Source organism: Pogona vitticeps, chromosome 5 (assembly GCF_051106095.1).
Source record: "Pogona vitticeps strain Pit_001003342236 chromosome 5, PviZW2.1, whole genome shotgun sequence".
NCBI lineage: Eukaryota > Metazoa > Chordata > Lepidosauria > Squamata > Agamidae > Pogona > Pogona vitticeps.
The window spans coordinates 46417906-46433750 of NC_135787.1; the positions used below are offsets into that span (position 1 = coordinate 46417906).

At 39.0% G+C, this 15845-nt stretch overlaps 1 protein-coding gene and 1 pseudogene across 2 annotated transcripts in view; one reads left to right on the plus strand and one right to left on the minus strand.

Moving 5' to 3' along the window:
• PLRG1 (pleiotropic regulator 1) overlaps positions 1-8202 on the minus strand; it is a 32540-nt gene extending 24338 nt beyond the window's left edge. Inside the window, exon 1 of one of the 2 annotated variants that reach the window (XM_073001529.2) lies at positions 8063-8202. In XM_073001529.2, coding sequence (XP_072857630.2) covers positions 8063-8071 — 9 coding nt within the window. In that variant the 5' untranslated portion in view covers positions 8072-8202. Of the gene's footprint in view, positions 1-7885; positions 8004-8062 lie in introns of those variants that run through there. The other variant, XM_073001530.2, reaches the window with a different exon arrangement.
• Positions 4119-4273, plus strand: LOC140707840 (U1 spliceosomal RNA; annotated as a pseudogene).
• Positions 8203-15845: the final 7643 nt, after the last annotated feature.

Genomic DNA, 15845 nt, shown 5'->3' on the forward strand with positions numbered 1-15845 from the left:
TAGGTTTTTTTATGTCGAGTTTCAGGCCGTTTTTTGCACTCTCCTCTTTCACCCTCATTACAAGGTTCTTTAATTCCTCCTCACTTTCTGCCATCAGAGTGGTATCATCTGCATATCGGAGATTGTTGATATTTCTTCCAGCAAACTTAATTTCGGCTTAGGAGTCCTCCAGTCCAGCCTTCCGCAAGATGTATTCTGCATATAAGTTAAATAAGCCAGGGGACAATATACAGCCTTGTCGTACTCCTTTCCCAATTTTGAACCAATCAGTTGTTCCATTGGGATTTTACTCCGGGGTAAATCAGATTATGTAAACTGCATGTGTAAATTATGGCTAATTAATAAGATCATCTGGTTACCTACATGGCAATTAACTACCACTTCATTACTCAGCTTATATTTGCCATCATGACAGGGTATTTCACTGATTGTAGTACCAACTCACAATAGATTTTGGCTATTGCAATTTTCTACTTTCTTCATCTAATAAAAGATGTGCTTAGCACAGTAGAATTCATTTTCAAAAGAGAAGACCAAAACATTGTATGCTTACGTGTGATAATACAAAGTACATGCTTGTTCTAACCCACTTGTTTCTCAACAAATGCATATGCAGAAAGCCCATTACTGTTTGGAAATCTCCATGGGTGTGTGGAAGCACTTCAGTGCACATGCAGAACCACATTTACGTATTCAAAGACTGCTACAGAGTGTTGTAATGATGATAGTTAACTAGCAGCTCACTAAGTAGCAGTTTGTGGAAGAAGACAAGAAAAGGAGACCTATTCTTTTGGCTCTGTTGAAGCTGCCTTTGGCCTTTGTTCAACTGTCATATAAAGCAGGTGTTCTACCAGATTACTCAAACTATTTACATCCCAGCTGGTTACTGTAAGAACTGTAGCTTTAGGAACTGATGCATGAACTAGCTTTAGCCTTCCTCCCCCTTCCATCTCTTTCCTCATGAGTCACATCTTTTAGACTGCACACCTGACAGCATGGACTGCCTTACTGCCAATATTTGTAAGCCACACTGGGAACAATTTTGGATAAAAAGCAGAACAACATGCGATTTTTTAAAAAAGTAATAAGAAATGAAACTTCCCAATATTCCATTGCACCATGTATAAAATTCTGGCCTTTAAAAAAAAACTTTCACTGAAACCTAAGAATACAATTGGAATATTATCCACCAGATGCTGTTCCCCACTTGATGCATCTGTTTTCCAGACTATTTAGCTGATATCCTATCCTACACTCTGTTTGCACAAAAAAGTAATCTCTTTGCTGACCCAACATATTAAGTATCTGTTCTACTGTTCTGACATATAGAGAATTTGTAAGTATGGGAGTTGAGTGTCAGAAATTGCATACTCTTTGTTTTCAACTTTGAATATTGCATTTTGTTTGTAAGCCACCTTGGGATATTTTTCAAGGAGAAAGGTGGAGTAAAAATGTTTTAAATAAATAAATACATACATTTTTCTCTAGCATATTTTCCTCTTGGATAGTCAGAACATAATGCTGTTTACCCTACAAGGTTTTGTAGCAGCATTCAGCCAAGTGTCTGAAACAAATAATTGCTTATGCATTCCAGTTCTGGGACAAGGTACTTATTGCCAAAGTATCAATGCATTAAATTTTTTATATTATTATTTAAGTTATAATCTTCTGATCACATAACAAGAAAATAGTAGTAATTACCTATACAGTTACACTTCCAATAATTTTCTTATCTATAGTATACTAATAATATTTAAATATTTATATATGTTTTATTCCTAACCCTACAGTTATTCAAACTAACCAGCATTTCAGCCCATTTTCCATTTGATCTCCTGCACCAGAGGCCAACAAGGGATACCATACTTCCATACATTTATCTTGTTTTATTCAGTTTTTCCATCAGAGCCAGTCTCCATATTCTATTTTGAAATCTTTGCAAGGACAAGTCCTAAGCATTCTTCCACTGATGGCCAATTTCTTTACGGGCTCCTCTTAACAGAACTGCAATTGCCGTATTTTTTGCTCCATAAGATGCACCTCTCCATAAGGCACACCTCATTTTTAGGGGAGGAAAACAGGGAAAAATATTCTGGCAAATTCATAAGGCAGTAGCAATAGACAGATGTTGTCACATCAATTACCTCAAACTTCTTGCAGTGTACAACACAGCGTGAGCTTTTGTACAATTTGTAGTTGGCAAAGTTATTTCAATAGCCACAGACAACAACACTACAATGCTTTATATCAATCACCAAGGACGAACAAAATCCATTTCTTTCTTGCTACTAACAATACAGTTTTGGGACTGCTGTATTCTCAAGCATGTCATTTCACAAGTCATACATGTACCAGAAGTGGAGAATCATTAAGCAGACTTCTACAGCAGGATGACACACAATGAGTGGGAATTACCATCTCAAGTTTTCACACTTATAATGAATTGTTATTGCACTGAAAGAGACGAATAAACAGATTGTTGCTGGGTAGTCAGTAAGAGCTATGATGAAGAAATCACCACCAGCACAGGTGTAAGCAAACAGCAAAGCATGCCTCACTTCCACTCCCTCCCTTCCAGCAATAAGGTTTTCTCTCTCTCCATCATTCAGTTCTTTACTTTGCAGCATGTCCACGGAAAGTGTGCTTACTTTTATCAGCTTTTTGCAGCTGATCCTCCTGTTGCCTCCACTCTCTAATTATTTTTTCAGATGAGGAGGCCCAAAATGTCTCTTTGCTGTTCTTTTTCCATACTCCTTAGCATATTTTACTACCTCTAGTTTAAAAGGAATGTTATGCTAGCCTTTTCTGCTTTATCATCCTTGCACTGGTAGAATGAGTTTCCATACTCTGCAAGAAAAATGTGCCCCTTATTCAGCACCACATCTATTGCCTGCTTCCTTTTACAAATATAATCTCAATGCAGCAAAGAATCATAGAATAATGGAGTTGGAAGGAGCCTATAACGCCATCAATTCCAACCCCTGGTTCAATGCAGGAATCCAAATCAGAGCAGATCTGACAGATGGCTGTCCAATTTTAGAGACTACAATAGGATAAAATACAGTAGCTGGGAATCACAATGAAAAGATAAAATCTACCAGCAATATTGTAGAACTACAACGATTAAGAAAAACCAATAAAAACAGGGGGAGCGACACCATGCAGCTTTTGTTAACACAAAAAGATTACTAAAATTTCTGTTTCCAGTTGTGTGTGTGTACATGTGAAATGAGTAACATCTCTTGCTATTTATGAAATGTTCGGTTCTTAAACCAATTTTCAAGATTTCAAAGCTTTACTTGGACATACTCAGATCTGTGATTCAGTTCTTCCCTCTGCAATTCAAATTGCCTTGCTCCTGATGAGTCCTTAAAAACTGTGGTTAGCTAATACACCAAATAAAACCTGTAGCCCTAGTGGCAATATATTAAGGAGTGTTAGGTTGCTGGTTTCTCTTTTGAACTTTATTCTGCATGTGCTCAGTGCCTTTTTAATCATTCTGTGCTTCAGAATGAAATTTGGCTAACAATACACATTAGCCTCCCCTCCACAGGCCCCTTAATGTTTTAAATATCTGCAAAATTACTTCTATTTAGGCTTAATTTATGAGGAAGTGATGCAGCTTCCTGCCAAGCTCTGAACTACAGACAGCTATTCTAGCCACCTTTCCCTCATCCAGAAGGCTCTCAGTAGTAACTTTATCTTCCCCTCGCCATTCTCAGGCCTATTAAACTTACTGGCAATTTGTTTTAGAAGCTTTTGTTTGTGTCCTCTCTCTCTCTGCTTCTCCACACGTCTGGCTGATAATGTTGTCTAACTTCTCCGCAGAAGGTGAAGGGAAAGAGACTCCTCCTTCTTGCTTTGCTTCTCCAATAGAGAAGCCAACTGGGTGATGCAAGCAGGCAGATAGGCTAATATATGTGCATTGGAGGATTGTGAGAGGAACATCCAGCCCGATGGGGGTCCTGCGGGGCACCCCAAAACACTGAAGAGCTCTCCTGGCCTCTTGCAGGACTGGGACTGTGCAGCCCTGTACTGAGCAGAAGGTGCAGCCGGGGGTCACCATGCCTTTGGAGGGCAGGGCACAGAAAGGGGCAGGAGGTTCAGGGGCCATTCCAACTCATACCTGGCAGGGGAGATACCATTACTGTAAAAGTGGTTTTCCCCGGGTAAGGCTCATCTATTGCACTTTGGATGTGCTGACCCCTGTGATTTCCCCAAATGTGGGAAAATCAACTGTTTAAGTGGGGGACTTTGTTTGTGGTTTCCCCTGGTCTTTCTAGAATCACTCTTTCCCCTTTGGTCCTTGGCTGTTTTCACTGCCTGCTGCCGTACGCCTGTTGGCCTTGCTGGTTTTCCAGGTGGGCTCCAGGAAGCAGATCCTGGAAAGCCAGCAGTGCAGAATGGTGAAGTCCAAACAGCAAGCAGTCTCTGGTGCCAGTTCAGAGGCCTACCAGCATGGCAGTGGGAGGCTTCTGGGTGGTGGTGGCTGAACCCTTTTTTACTGTATTCGCTCCATAAAACGCACATACTTTCTCCCCCACTTTTTTTTTGGGGGGGAGTGCGTCTTATGGAGCAAAAATACGGTAGTTCTTTATTCACAATATTTTCGTTCCCTCCCATAAATAACGAAAAAAGTAGCAAAGTTTCATTTGAAAATAGTTTTTCTTTTGTTATACTTTCCAACCACTTAATTACTTCAGACCAGAAAATTTCTACTCTTGGGCATGTTAACCACATATGTTCCAGAGTTCCTTTATTCTTACACTTCCTCCAACACATATCTGACATTCCTTTATTTATTCTATTGAATTTTACAGGGTATAAGTGATCTCTGTGCACTACTTTAACACTGTTTCTTTACCTTGAGTTGATACTGATTTATAAGGTTGAGAGGTCCTTTGGGAGACAAATTTAAAACTCAGATACCAGAAAACACATGGAAAAGAATAAGTATCAATGCATTAATATTAACCCACGAAGACCATGTATCATCACACTCTGAGATTTATATATTGCATGGTGCAACCAAACCCATGGCATGTCTAGGCTGCTTGTGCTCAAGCAACCTAAGGTCATTACTATGTAGTATCCCTCTGTACCAGCAAAATGCCACTTAATATATGTCCTATTTGAAGACTAAAATTCAGAAAGGCAGCAATGAAGGAATTAGACAGGATCATCAAATGTAAGGATGTGTCACTGGAGACCACGGCCAAGATCATATACACTCTTGTATAACTAATCACCATGTATGGGTGTGAGAGTAGGTCGGTAAAGAAATTTGAGAGGGGGAAAAAATTATTCATTTGAAATGTGGTCCTGAAGGAGTGCTTTGCGAATACAGTACTCTGGACTGTCAGAAAGGCAAACAAGTGGATCCTAGATCAAAATCAAGTCTGAACTGTCTCAGGAGGCAAATGTTAAAACTGAGCATGTGCTACCATGGGCACATCATGAGATGGCATAATTCTTTGGAAAAGCCAATAATTCTGAGAAAGGTAAAAGGCAGCAGGAAAAGAAAAAGACCAAATATGAGATGGATTGACTCCATAAAGGAAGTCACAGGCTTGAGTTTCCAATAGTTGAGCAGAACTGTTGAAGACAGGACATTCTGGAGAACACTAGTTTATAGGGTCGCCATAAGTCACAGGCTATTAGACAGCACATAACAACATCATCTTTTCTGCTAATTGGCGTTTAAGATAACTGTTGTCATGTCTGTCAAGTTTCATCCAACTTGTAGTGACCTTAGGAAGAATTTCAAGGCATGTAAAATATTTGAGGGGTTCTACCAGTGCTATCCTCCACTGACTTTTCATGGCCAAATGTGGATTTGAACTTGGATCACCTGAACCCTAGCCTATTACTCTATACACTTCACCAGACTGACTCTCTAGGAAGAATTAAAACCTAGGAAACAGATTCTTCTGAGAATGCCACAGATAAGACAGAAATCCTAGTCAGGAATTTTACAAAGGTGGTACTAACCCTACCTCTCTGTACTAGCTCTCAGTATATGTACAGCTACATTTAAACAGGAGAGATGTCCATACCCATGGAGCACCTCCATACAACCAGGGGCCTTGATTTCTCAGAATATCTGATTACATGGAAATTCTCCATCAACACAGACCACTCTTCTATTCAGATTTAAGTTTAGGCATAAAGATGGGATGAAACACAGCGAAGTTAGCACACCCCTTCCTTTTAATGTTTACATTAATCACTTTTCAAAGTACCTCAACAGAACTAGAGCAGCATTCCAGTGTATCAAGAGGGAGCATTGTTTGATAAACTATGTCAGAAAAATTCTGTTTCCTTAAACAAAAACAGCTAGAAACCATAATTTATTCATTTATTTTTATTTATTTATTTTATTTATATCCCGCCTATCTGGTCGGTTAAGACCACTCTAGGCGGCTAACAGCATAAAATAGTATAAAAATTTTTAAATAGAAGAAACCTTAGGAGAGGGAGGAAACAATAGGAAAGGGAGAGGAGAGGGCATCAGGAATTGTCTGGAGGGAATATGTTTTAATTACATATATACACAAAGTTTCAGACTGTTAGCAAATTGAAATATTTCAGTAAATCTAGATTTGCATTTTTCTTGTTAAGACAACAGTATAGCTAAGCACAGGTATGATAATGCTTTACTGAAGTATCTATCTGTACTACTTTGGAGGAGAGAAAAAATAGAACTAGGAGCTACTGATGACTTTAGTAAACAATACCTGCTAGACAAACCATGCCTCCTTCTTTTCAGTGAATACTTTTGTGATTGGCTGCAAAAGGAAAAGGCATAACACCCTAGAATTGTCTTTTCAGCTTCCCAACTGCATTGACAGCTGCATTTTCATGTGTGCTGTTCTATTCTAAATCTTACTGACTGGCATGTATTGATGTTCAATCCCATACTAAAATTAAAATCTGTATATAATTTGAGTGAGGACAAATGTATGCTCTGTACATTGTCATCAGTATAATAATGCATTTTAGTTTTGAGATGTCAGTAGCCTCTACAGAGTATGTATAAGTATATTAGTAAGAGATATCCATGAAGGTTTTACCAGATATTAACATGCACCACTTATTAGAAGAGATGTTTGACAAATCAAATGCCTTTATGATTCAACATCCTCCATTTGTTTACTCTGTTTTCCAGTATTCATTTTGTACTATATTATATAACTAATCAATATATATTTTTAAAAAGAATTGACACCTAGCCACAATGATATTCCCACTGCTAATTTTAAATACCTGCATTTCTATCAACTAGCGAAGACTGAATGCACATATTTATTTATTTGTTGCATTTATATGCCGCCCATCTAGACATGATCTACATATACTGTGGGGAGAGTGTAGAAAATAGTCCTCTGTTTTAAAGCTGTGCAGTGCAAGTCCTGAAGTACAACCAGCATGACAAGGAGCCTGACTTTGCCTATCAACCGTTAGCCAGCAACCTGAGCAAGAAAACAATCACCTGCTCAGTCTCCCTACTATGACAAAATGCATCTTATTTCTGGACAATTGTAGAATAGTCAATTGACTAGATGGGGGGGATAAAAATTCAACAACAACAACAACAATAATACACAATTTATGCATTCATGCAACGGGGGAGGGATGCATAAACCTGTACTGTGGAAAAGAAAAGCTATTTGAACCACCACCAAATTCACCATGAAGACACCCTTTGTAGGTCACCTGCATAAAACACTGTTGCTCTTGCATTATTTTTCCCTCCTGCAATTTTAAGCCATTCTGAAAAGGCAGAAAAGCTTAAATTGAAAAAAGGAGACACAACAGGTCTCACCGCAACCGTTCTGTAATACGGTCGGGGGGGGGGGAGCACAGCAAAGGGGCCGGTCCAGACCTGAAATAATCAGCTACTTCAAACAGCGGATGAGGAAGGAAGCGGCGAGTTTCGAAGAGCAACACCCCACGCCCCGACCGGCAACGCGGGGAGGCCCTTCGAGCCTTAATTCTTGTGTTGCACGCACACCCAGGGATCAAATCCCCCGCCCGAGTCACCGTGCTTCTGCTTCCCTACCTCCACCATGGCGAAAGCCTGCTTCGTGAACGATTCCCACCACAGCCCGCCTCGTCGTTCAGCGGAACCGCTGCAAATCTGTCGCCGGACCCAGTTCCGTTAGGGGAAAAAGGACCGCTTCCGGCGCCTACTTCTAGCGTAGAGGAAGTGACGTCACGGCATCTACGAGTGCCTGCGCGAGTCTATCGTATAGCTAGTTGGTAGCTTCTAACGCTCACTTGTATTCCAGGCGTTGGTTAGTTGTGGCGCCGAGAGTGCGCGCGGCGGGTTTCTCGTGCTATGTGTTAGTAGCAGTCACTGGTGGGAAACTTAGGGCGTATGTTATGCCCTGGGTTTCTTTTTTCGAGGAAGGGACAGCTCCCTCACTGTATTTAATTTTTACTGTTTACATTTTCATCCTGCTTTGTTTCTACATTGCGACCTCAATAGTTGAAAGGAGTAGCAACTTTTATTTGTACACTTTTTCTTCACTATGGCTGCTTCAGATACGGGCTGCTTCTTCCTGTTTTGTTTGTCCCCCCCCGTCCCAGTTTTTATATTGTGTTTTAATGTTACGTGCTACCTTTGGTCTTGAGCAAAATGGTTTATAAATATTTTAAATAAATATATTTATCGTGTCTCATATTTTTCTAAACTAAGAAGACATTTTTGTAAACTAAAAATCCCCCAGTTCTGTAACATTTTCTCGTGTTGGTTGTTTTACCCCTTTGATAAAATATCTTTTTAAGTACTGGAAATGTCCCTATCATTTGTAATAGTTAGCATTTTGTAAATGAACAGAGGTTTCCAGGTTGGAGTAGTTTATGCTTTCAAAGTCATGACGTATTTGGTGAGCAGGAATAAAAGAATAGGGCTGCAGGTTTTCTTGATTTCAGTAACGTGTTTTTAACGCCTGTAGAAGATGGATCATCCCCCCCCCCCAATTGGTATTATTTCTTGATTAACAAACACAGTTTTTCCTAATCTTGTTATGCAGATGTTTAAAAAGTCTGAAAGAAATCTAGGTGGGGAACTGATAGCCTCTGTAACATTTTTCTTTGTCCACAACATTTTTAAAAACATTTTCTTAACTGTTCATCTGTACCCAAGAGTTGGTACCTCAGGAAGGGACAACCCAATACATTATATGACAAAGTAGCATTCTCCATTCCATGACGATGCATATTCCACATACAATGAAAATAAAGAATTGCCCAAAAATGCTATAGAATGTGTAAGAATTATTTCATAGAATACAGCAGAGTTAACTGCATGTATAGTCTACATTTATGTTTTATTCTTCTGAGAGGAGTAACTGCAGTGACAGATTCTGGGCAGAAGAGTGCACAAGTTAGCTTCGTTAGCAACCGAGACTCAAACAGCATCAAGTAATGGAGCTTTTTTCTTTTTCTTTTACCTCTTCCCAAAAAGGAAAAAAAAAAGCCCTTTATCAGGTATTTAGCAATTTTAGACTTAAGATACGGGCTTTACTGCACATAAGTGCATATAAGACTGCAGGCTTGGTTGAGGCAAAAATTCTATGCATGCTTTTCTGGAAAAAAAACTGCTATTGAATGCAGTGCACTCACTTCTGAGCAGATATATGTAGGCTCCATGACGACCATGAATCTGTCCCAAGTGATATTTGGATGACCAGGTTTCAGTAGTGTCCAGGAGTGTCTTCCCACAGTTAAAATTAGTGTGCCAAACTACACCTATTCCTAAGGTCTGATCTGGCTGTGGTGATACATACGAGGGGGTGCTGATAAGTATTGAGCCTTTCCCAGAAAAAAAATGAGCTAGGAAGATATATATACCACATTATTCTACATATTTCCCCAGAAAGTCCATGCACTTGCAACATCTGTCCTGCAGCTTCTTAAGTCCCTGCAAATAAAATTCTTCCGACTGCTGGTGTAACCACTCATTTGCAGCATTGGTTGCCTCCAGAACACTGCGAAATCGTTGTCCCTTTAGGTGTTTTTTGAGTTTGGGGAACAGATAATAGTCACAAGGAGCCAGGTCGGGAGAATAGGGTGGATGGGGCATCACTTGAAAGCCTAAGGAGGTCAGTTTTGCTATTGTTTCACCTGCAGTGTGTGACGAGGCACTGTCATGCAACAGGATGACACCTTTGGAGAGCTTTCCTCAACGTTTTTCCTTGATGTTTTGCCTCAACTTCATCAATAAAGCACAGTAATATTTTGCATTGATGGTTGAACTCTGTTGGAGGTAGTCCACCATCAGAACTCCCTTCTTATCCCCAAAAACTGTTGCCATTTGCTTCTGCACTGACCTTTGCACTCGGAACTTCTTTGGCCTGAGGGAACTACTCTGCCTCCTTTCCTTAGACTGTTCCTTTGTCTCAGGATCATAAAAGTATATCCATGTCTCATCACCAGTTAACACTTTGCCCAGGAAACCACACATTTCCTGCAAAATGTTCCAAAACAGCCACCAATGACTCCACATGTTTCCTCTTTTGTTTGGTTGTCAAAAGTTTGGGGATCCACTTTGCTGCCAGCTTTCTCATTTCCAAGTTGTTGTGGATAATGGCATCAACTCTCCCATGTGATATTCTCAGATATATAGCAATACTTTTGGCTGGTACGTGGCAGTCCTCCATGATCATGTCATGGATGGCTTTCACATTTGCAGGCACAGAGACAGAAACAGGCCTTCCACTGGGTTTCTCATTTTCAACACCGAAATGGCCAGTTTTAAAATTGACAACCCAATGTTTAACTGTTGCATATGAAGGGCTACTGTCACCCATAGTTTGTGACATTTCATCATGGATCTGCTTTGCACCTTTCCCTTGGAGAAACAGGACCTTGATTTCCTATGCTCTTCCACATTGAACTTTTTTGGAGGTGCTGCCATGTTCACTTTGGACCTGAACATGAAAGATAAGTTAAAATCATAGACAGTTAATTTTTGCACCATTGAATACAGGCAAATTGGCCAATACACCCTGCAATTTATAGCTTCCTAGCTCAATTTTTTTTCTGGGAAAGCCTTCTCTGTCGCTACTCCCAGACTCTGGAACTTCCTCCCATGGAAGGCCAAAGCGACCCCATCTTTGCTGTTCTTCCCCAAGCAGATGAAGAGCTTTCTTTTCAGGCAAGTGTTTTCTTAGTGACTAGATAGGTTTTAAGATGAGATGGTTTGTATTTTTGTTGCTTTTAAATCTGAATAATGATTTTTCTTAACACTTAAAAGGCAATGTTTAATTATTTTTAAATATTTGAATAATTTATTCTTTTAACTTTTAATATTGTGGGGTTTTTTTATTATATAAGCCACCCTGGGTCTTTTTTTTTTTTTAGGAGAAAGGCGGAGTAAAATGATTTTAAACAACAATAAAAATACAGCTAGAAATTGTTAGCAACAACATTCCTTTTATCAGAGGTATTAAAAATAAACAGATTGGGTCAAATAATGTTTTCTTCGATAAATTTCTAGGGTCCTTATTTAATATCAGATGCAAACAATATTTTGTTCATTGTTCATTTATGAATTATATAAAGCTTGTGGTTTTGGAAATGGTTTTGAGAGGTTTTTTTACCAATTAGATTGAATCTCCAGATTCATCTTGTTGCCAAATTACATTGGCTAGTATAAATAAAAGGCAGGAAGGATCCCACACATTAATCGTTAGCAACATTCTTGCTTCCAGAATGTACTGGATATAGTGGATTACGAGAAGCCCGTGCCATGTGTTTGTTGCCTTGAGAGGGCCATTTGATAGATCAGAAAGACTGTGTTTACTGTTATTTTAAAAGTCATTGAAGGCTTGCAACATTGTTTCTGTAAATAGGATATCCCTGTATAAACCAAGTAGAAGACTTCCAGGATCAGATGGCATATCTGTGGCCTAGAAGTTCTGCTCCTGGAGACCTGCACATAAACCTATGTTTGAAGAGGGAGTCACTAACCAGTGGCCTTGACTTATCTTAACAGATCAGGGTATTTCACCATTGAACAAACTAACAAGGCAAACAAGGCAAGTTAATGTCTGTTTTCCACTAGCCGAATAAATGGATAAAGCATACATTGCCAGTATTTGTGTTTTTGCCAGAATTTCTCCACCTCCACTTTTGTTTATTTAAAGGGGTCTGCTCTGATCATGAAAATACAATGAGTTCAATTGCAGTGGTGCTGGTTTTCCTGGCAAAAAAAGAAACATAAATCATGAAATTAGGTGCCTAGTCATAACAGCTTAAAGAAGTCCTGATCTTCCCATGTCATCTGTCTGTATAATCTGAACATCATAGACTCTCCCCCCCCAAAAAAAACAATCTTCTTGGTTGCCCTAAAACCTAGTGTATTTCCATCCCTGGATAATCAAAGTTTAAGCCAAATAATTTTCAGAAAGCGCTATGCTATGTTAACAGAGGCTTAGGCCTTGATTTGCACTTGTGTATAATATACAGTATACTGTTTTTCATATTTGTATGTTTCATTTTGCTAGGTTTCTAGGGTACTATCATTTGATACTCCATACTCCTGAAATGAGATGGGGCAAAAGCTACTAAAAATAAAGAACAGATAAATCAAAGATGTTCAGGAACAGCTATTTCAAGGACTGAACCTCAAGTAATACCATATCTTGCATGTACTGTACGTAACATTGTCAAAATAATTCTAAGGCCTATCACTACACATTAGTCCCTATTGGCTCCATTTCAGGCCAAGATCTCCCATTATTATGGCAGACACGCTAGCATTCCTCCACGTACCCTGGGAATCTCCAGATTTCCAACTGCTACTTCTCATGCTTTACTGGAGAGTTGGAACAGGGTTCTTTCACATTCTGCAATAGTCTTGGGAGATAAGAGATGCTGAACAGAGACCTCAAGGATTCTGGAGTATCAATGGAAGTCTCCCCCTGCAGCACTTTGGATCCAACCTTTGTTACCATGCTTGCAAAATCATCATTTTTGATAAGAGATAGGATACAACCGCATGTGCAGGTCAGATAACATAGGAATGTGTCCTCTTTAAGCTCGGTTACAATAAATGGAAGTGGCACACAGGTAGTGGGATTCATGGAGAAGAATTTCTTGAAAAGCTTTAATCATAGCCCAAAACCTAACTCCCATTCTATGTTCTTTATGCCTAAAAGATTGAGCTTTCTCTTCTTTATGTGTATGAGAACATTGCACAATTTAAAATTATGGGTATGTATGAAATATAGGTAAAATAAAAAATGTTAAGATTATTAGACTATTTTTGATAAGTTTAAAGGTAGGGCTATCGTTACCTATCTTTATAAGTCACTTTAAAATATATTTTTGTTGAAAGGTGGAGTGTAAGAAACAGCTTAAATGAATGTATTAATAAGCATGAATGCTCATTAGTATCTCCTATGAATGCCAACTGTTTCCTGCTCTAAATTTAAGATGGTTCATCCAAAATGTGCCTTTCATTGCATAAACATTTATTGCTGGGATTAGGATGAAACATCAACATCATTATGTTAATAATGTGTCTACATAAGACACTTAAAATGTGTCTACATAGGACACTTAAATGAGCAATTTACGTACATGGAAACGTATTACCATAATACTTTGAATGAATGTTGCTACTAAAATGGATTTAGTTGTGCTAAGAGTAGACCCATTAAAAACAACAACAACACTGAGAGAGATCAGTCACATCCAAGTTATGTTCCAGTGATTTTGCTGAGTCTTGATATATTATGTGGCTTCTGAGCCTTTTGGCTAAGACCAAGTGAGGTCTTATTAAGTCTGATTTCAACTCCTCAACAGCAGAATCCAATACATACCTACTGAAGTAAAACTCGGTATGCTCACTTCTAGATAAATAGGAAGTACAACTCAAATATGAGTTCTGACAATATTGGATACCATGTCACTGCCTAGGCAGCCAAAATTATCAAGAAATTGGGCTATAAGGAAAGGTCAGAGAATTTTCAAGTTTTTGGTCTAGAAAATAGACAGCTGTCATCATTCATATCAGAAGCAAGCTTGTGGTGCTTCAGGAGTACAAGGCTTGGCTAACAAATCTGCCATTGCCCAGGGATGCTGAGATGTGTTCCCAGTTCTCATGTTCTTCCAGGTTCGTTCTCTAGAACACTGGTTCTTAACCTTGGGTTACTCAGGAGTTTTGGACTGCAACTCCCAGAAGCCTTCACCACCAACTGTGCTGGCTGGGGTTTCTGGGAGTTGCAGTTCAAAAACATCTGAGTAACAAAGGTTAAGAACCACTGCTCTAGAATATAGGGGATCAACATAGACCAGGTTACATGACCTTTATTAAATTATGTATTATGTGAATATGATAGATTTCTTTGAGTACAAAGTTTGATACCTTTTTTTAACTTTACAATAGAAACTTGCTTTCCCAAATTTTCAACTTCTCATACGACTCATTAGATTCAAGAGACATAAGTAAAAGTACAAAACATGCATAATTTCCCTGTATAATTCACTACTGTAAGATCCAGTGTGGTAGCCATCATATTTGAAGATTTTTAAATGAGTTCAGACCAGTTAATAGAGGATATGAATGCCTATTAACAATAAGATTTAGCTACAACTTCCATCTTCAGAGACAGTCCACTGCTGTACACCTACTGCTATGGTCAGTATCAAGCAAGAACGATTCCTGACATGTTCTGCTGTTTGGTTGGCTGGTGCAGGAAATAGGATGCTAGTCTTATGGCAGAAACAGACATTAGAGATACAGTAGTCAATGACTAGAAGCAGCAGCCACTGAAGCCACCTTAAGCATGGGATTCCTCTGAAGTCTGATTTCTCAAACATGAACATCTCACCAGCTTCAGTTTTAATCACAGGTCTAACAATGGATCTCTGATGTCATCTAGCCAGATCTTTTTTTTTTTTTTTTTTTTGATACTATGGATGGAAGGACATATGTGGCTGTAGCTGATCCTATAAAATGTGAGAATACCAACCAGAGGGCTTTATTATTAATATAGTTTAATATTTGGTAATATCTTTTAAAGGTACCCAGTGGGGTATAGTGCATAGACTGATGGTCTAGGACTCAGGAAGCCTGGATTTCAAACCACATTCAGCCATGAAAGCTCACTGGGAGAGTGGAACTGGTGAAGCCACTTCTTAAATGTTCTCACTTACCCTGAAAACCCTATTAGGATCACTTTATATATAAACATAAAGGACAGTTTCTAGACTGCTTCTTTTTATTCTCTTGGACAAAAATCAAGTACTTTTTTAAAAAAGCACAGATGTAAAGATGTCTCAAAAGGCAATGAAAATAACCGCAGCTCTGTCAATGGTCTTGGATTGTGAGCAGGACAAAGAAAAGTGCAAATGTTTTCTCCTCCAACGAAAAAACCCTGCTCTTGAAGAAGACAGTGCCGTGGTCTATATCATACAAGAAAGTTGTTCATGTGCAGGAAACAAACTTGTACACACAGATCTGTACAAGTTACTTGCCTTGAGCAAGAAGTCAGATTTGCAAACCTTTTGCATGATGAAACTTATAAATCCAATTTATATCCCACATCACCCCCTACTACTGGTATCAAACCTAAAGCAGAACAAATACTATTAAAGCATAGAAATAAATGGGACTAATTAACCTACTTGTGGCTAACAAGTCCCACTCTTTTCAATGGATCTAACTCCTCACACATAGCTGTGAAGCAAACAGGTTGAGACTGGAGAAGTTAAGGGGTGGGAGGCGAAATGGAAACCAAGCCCATAAAGAGGAAAAAACCTTATCAAAGATGGTTTGCTAGTCTGCTTTGTACATTTGCATTCTGACTATTGCAATATTTTGAATCCCA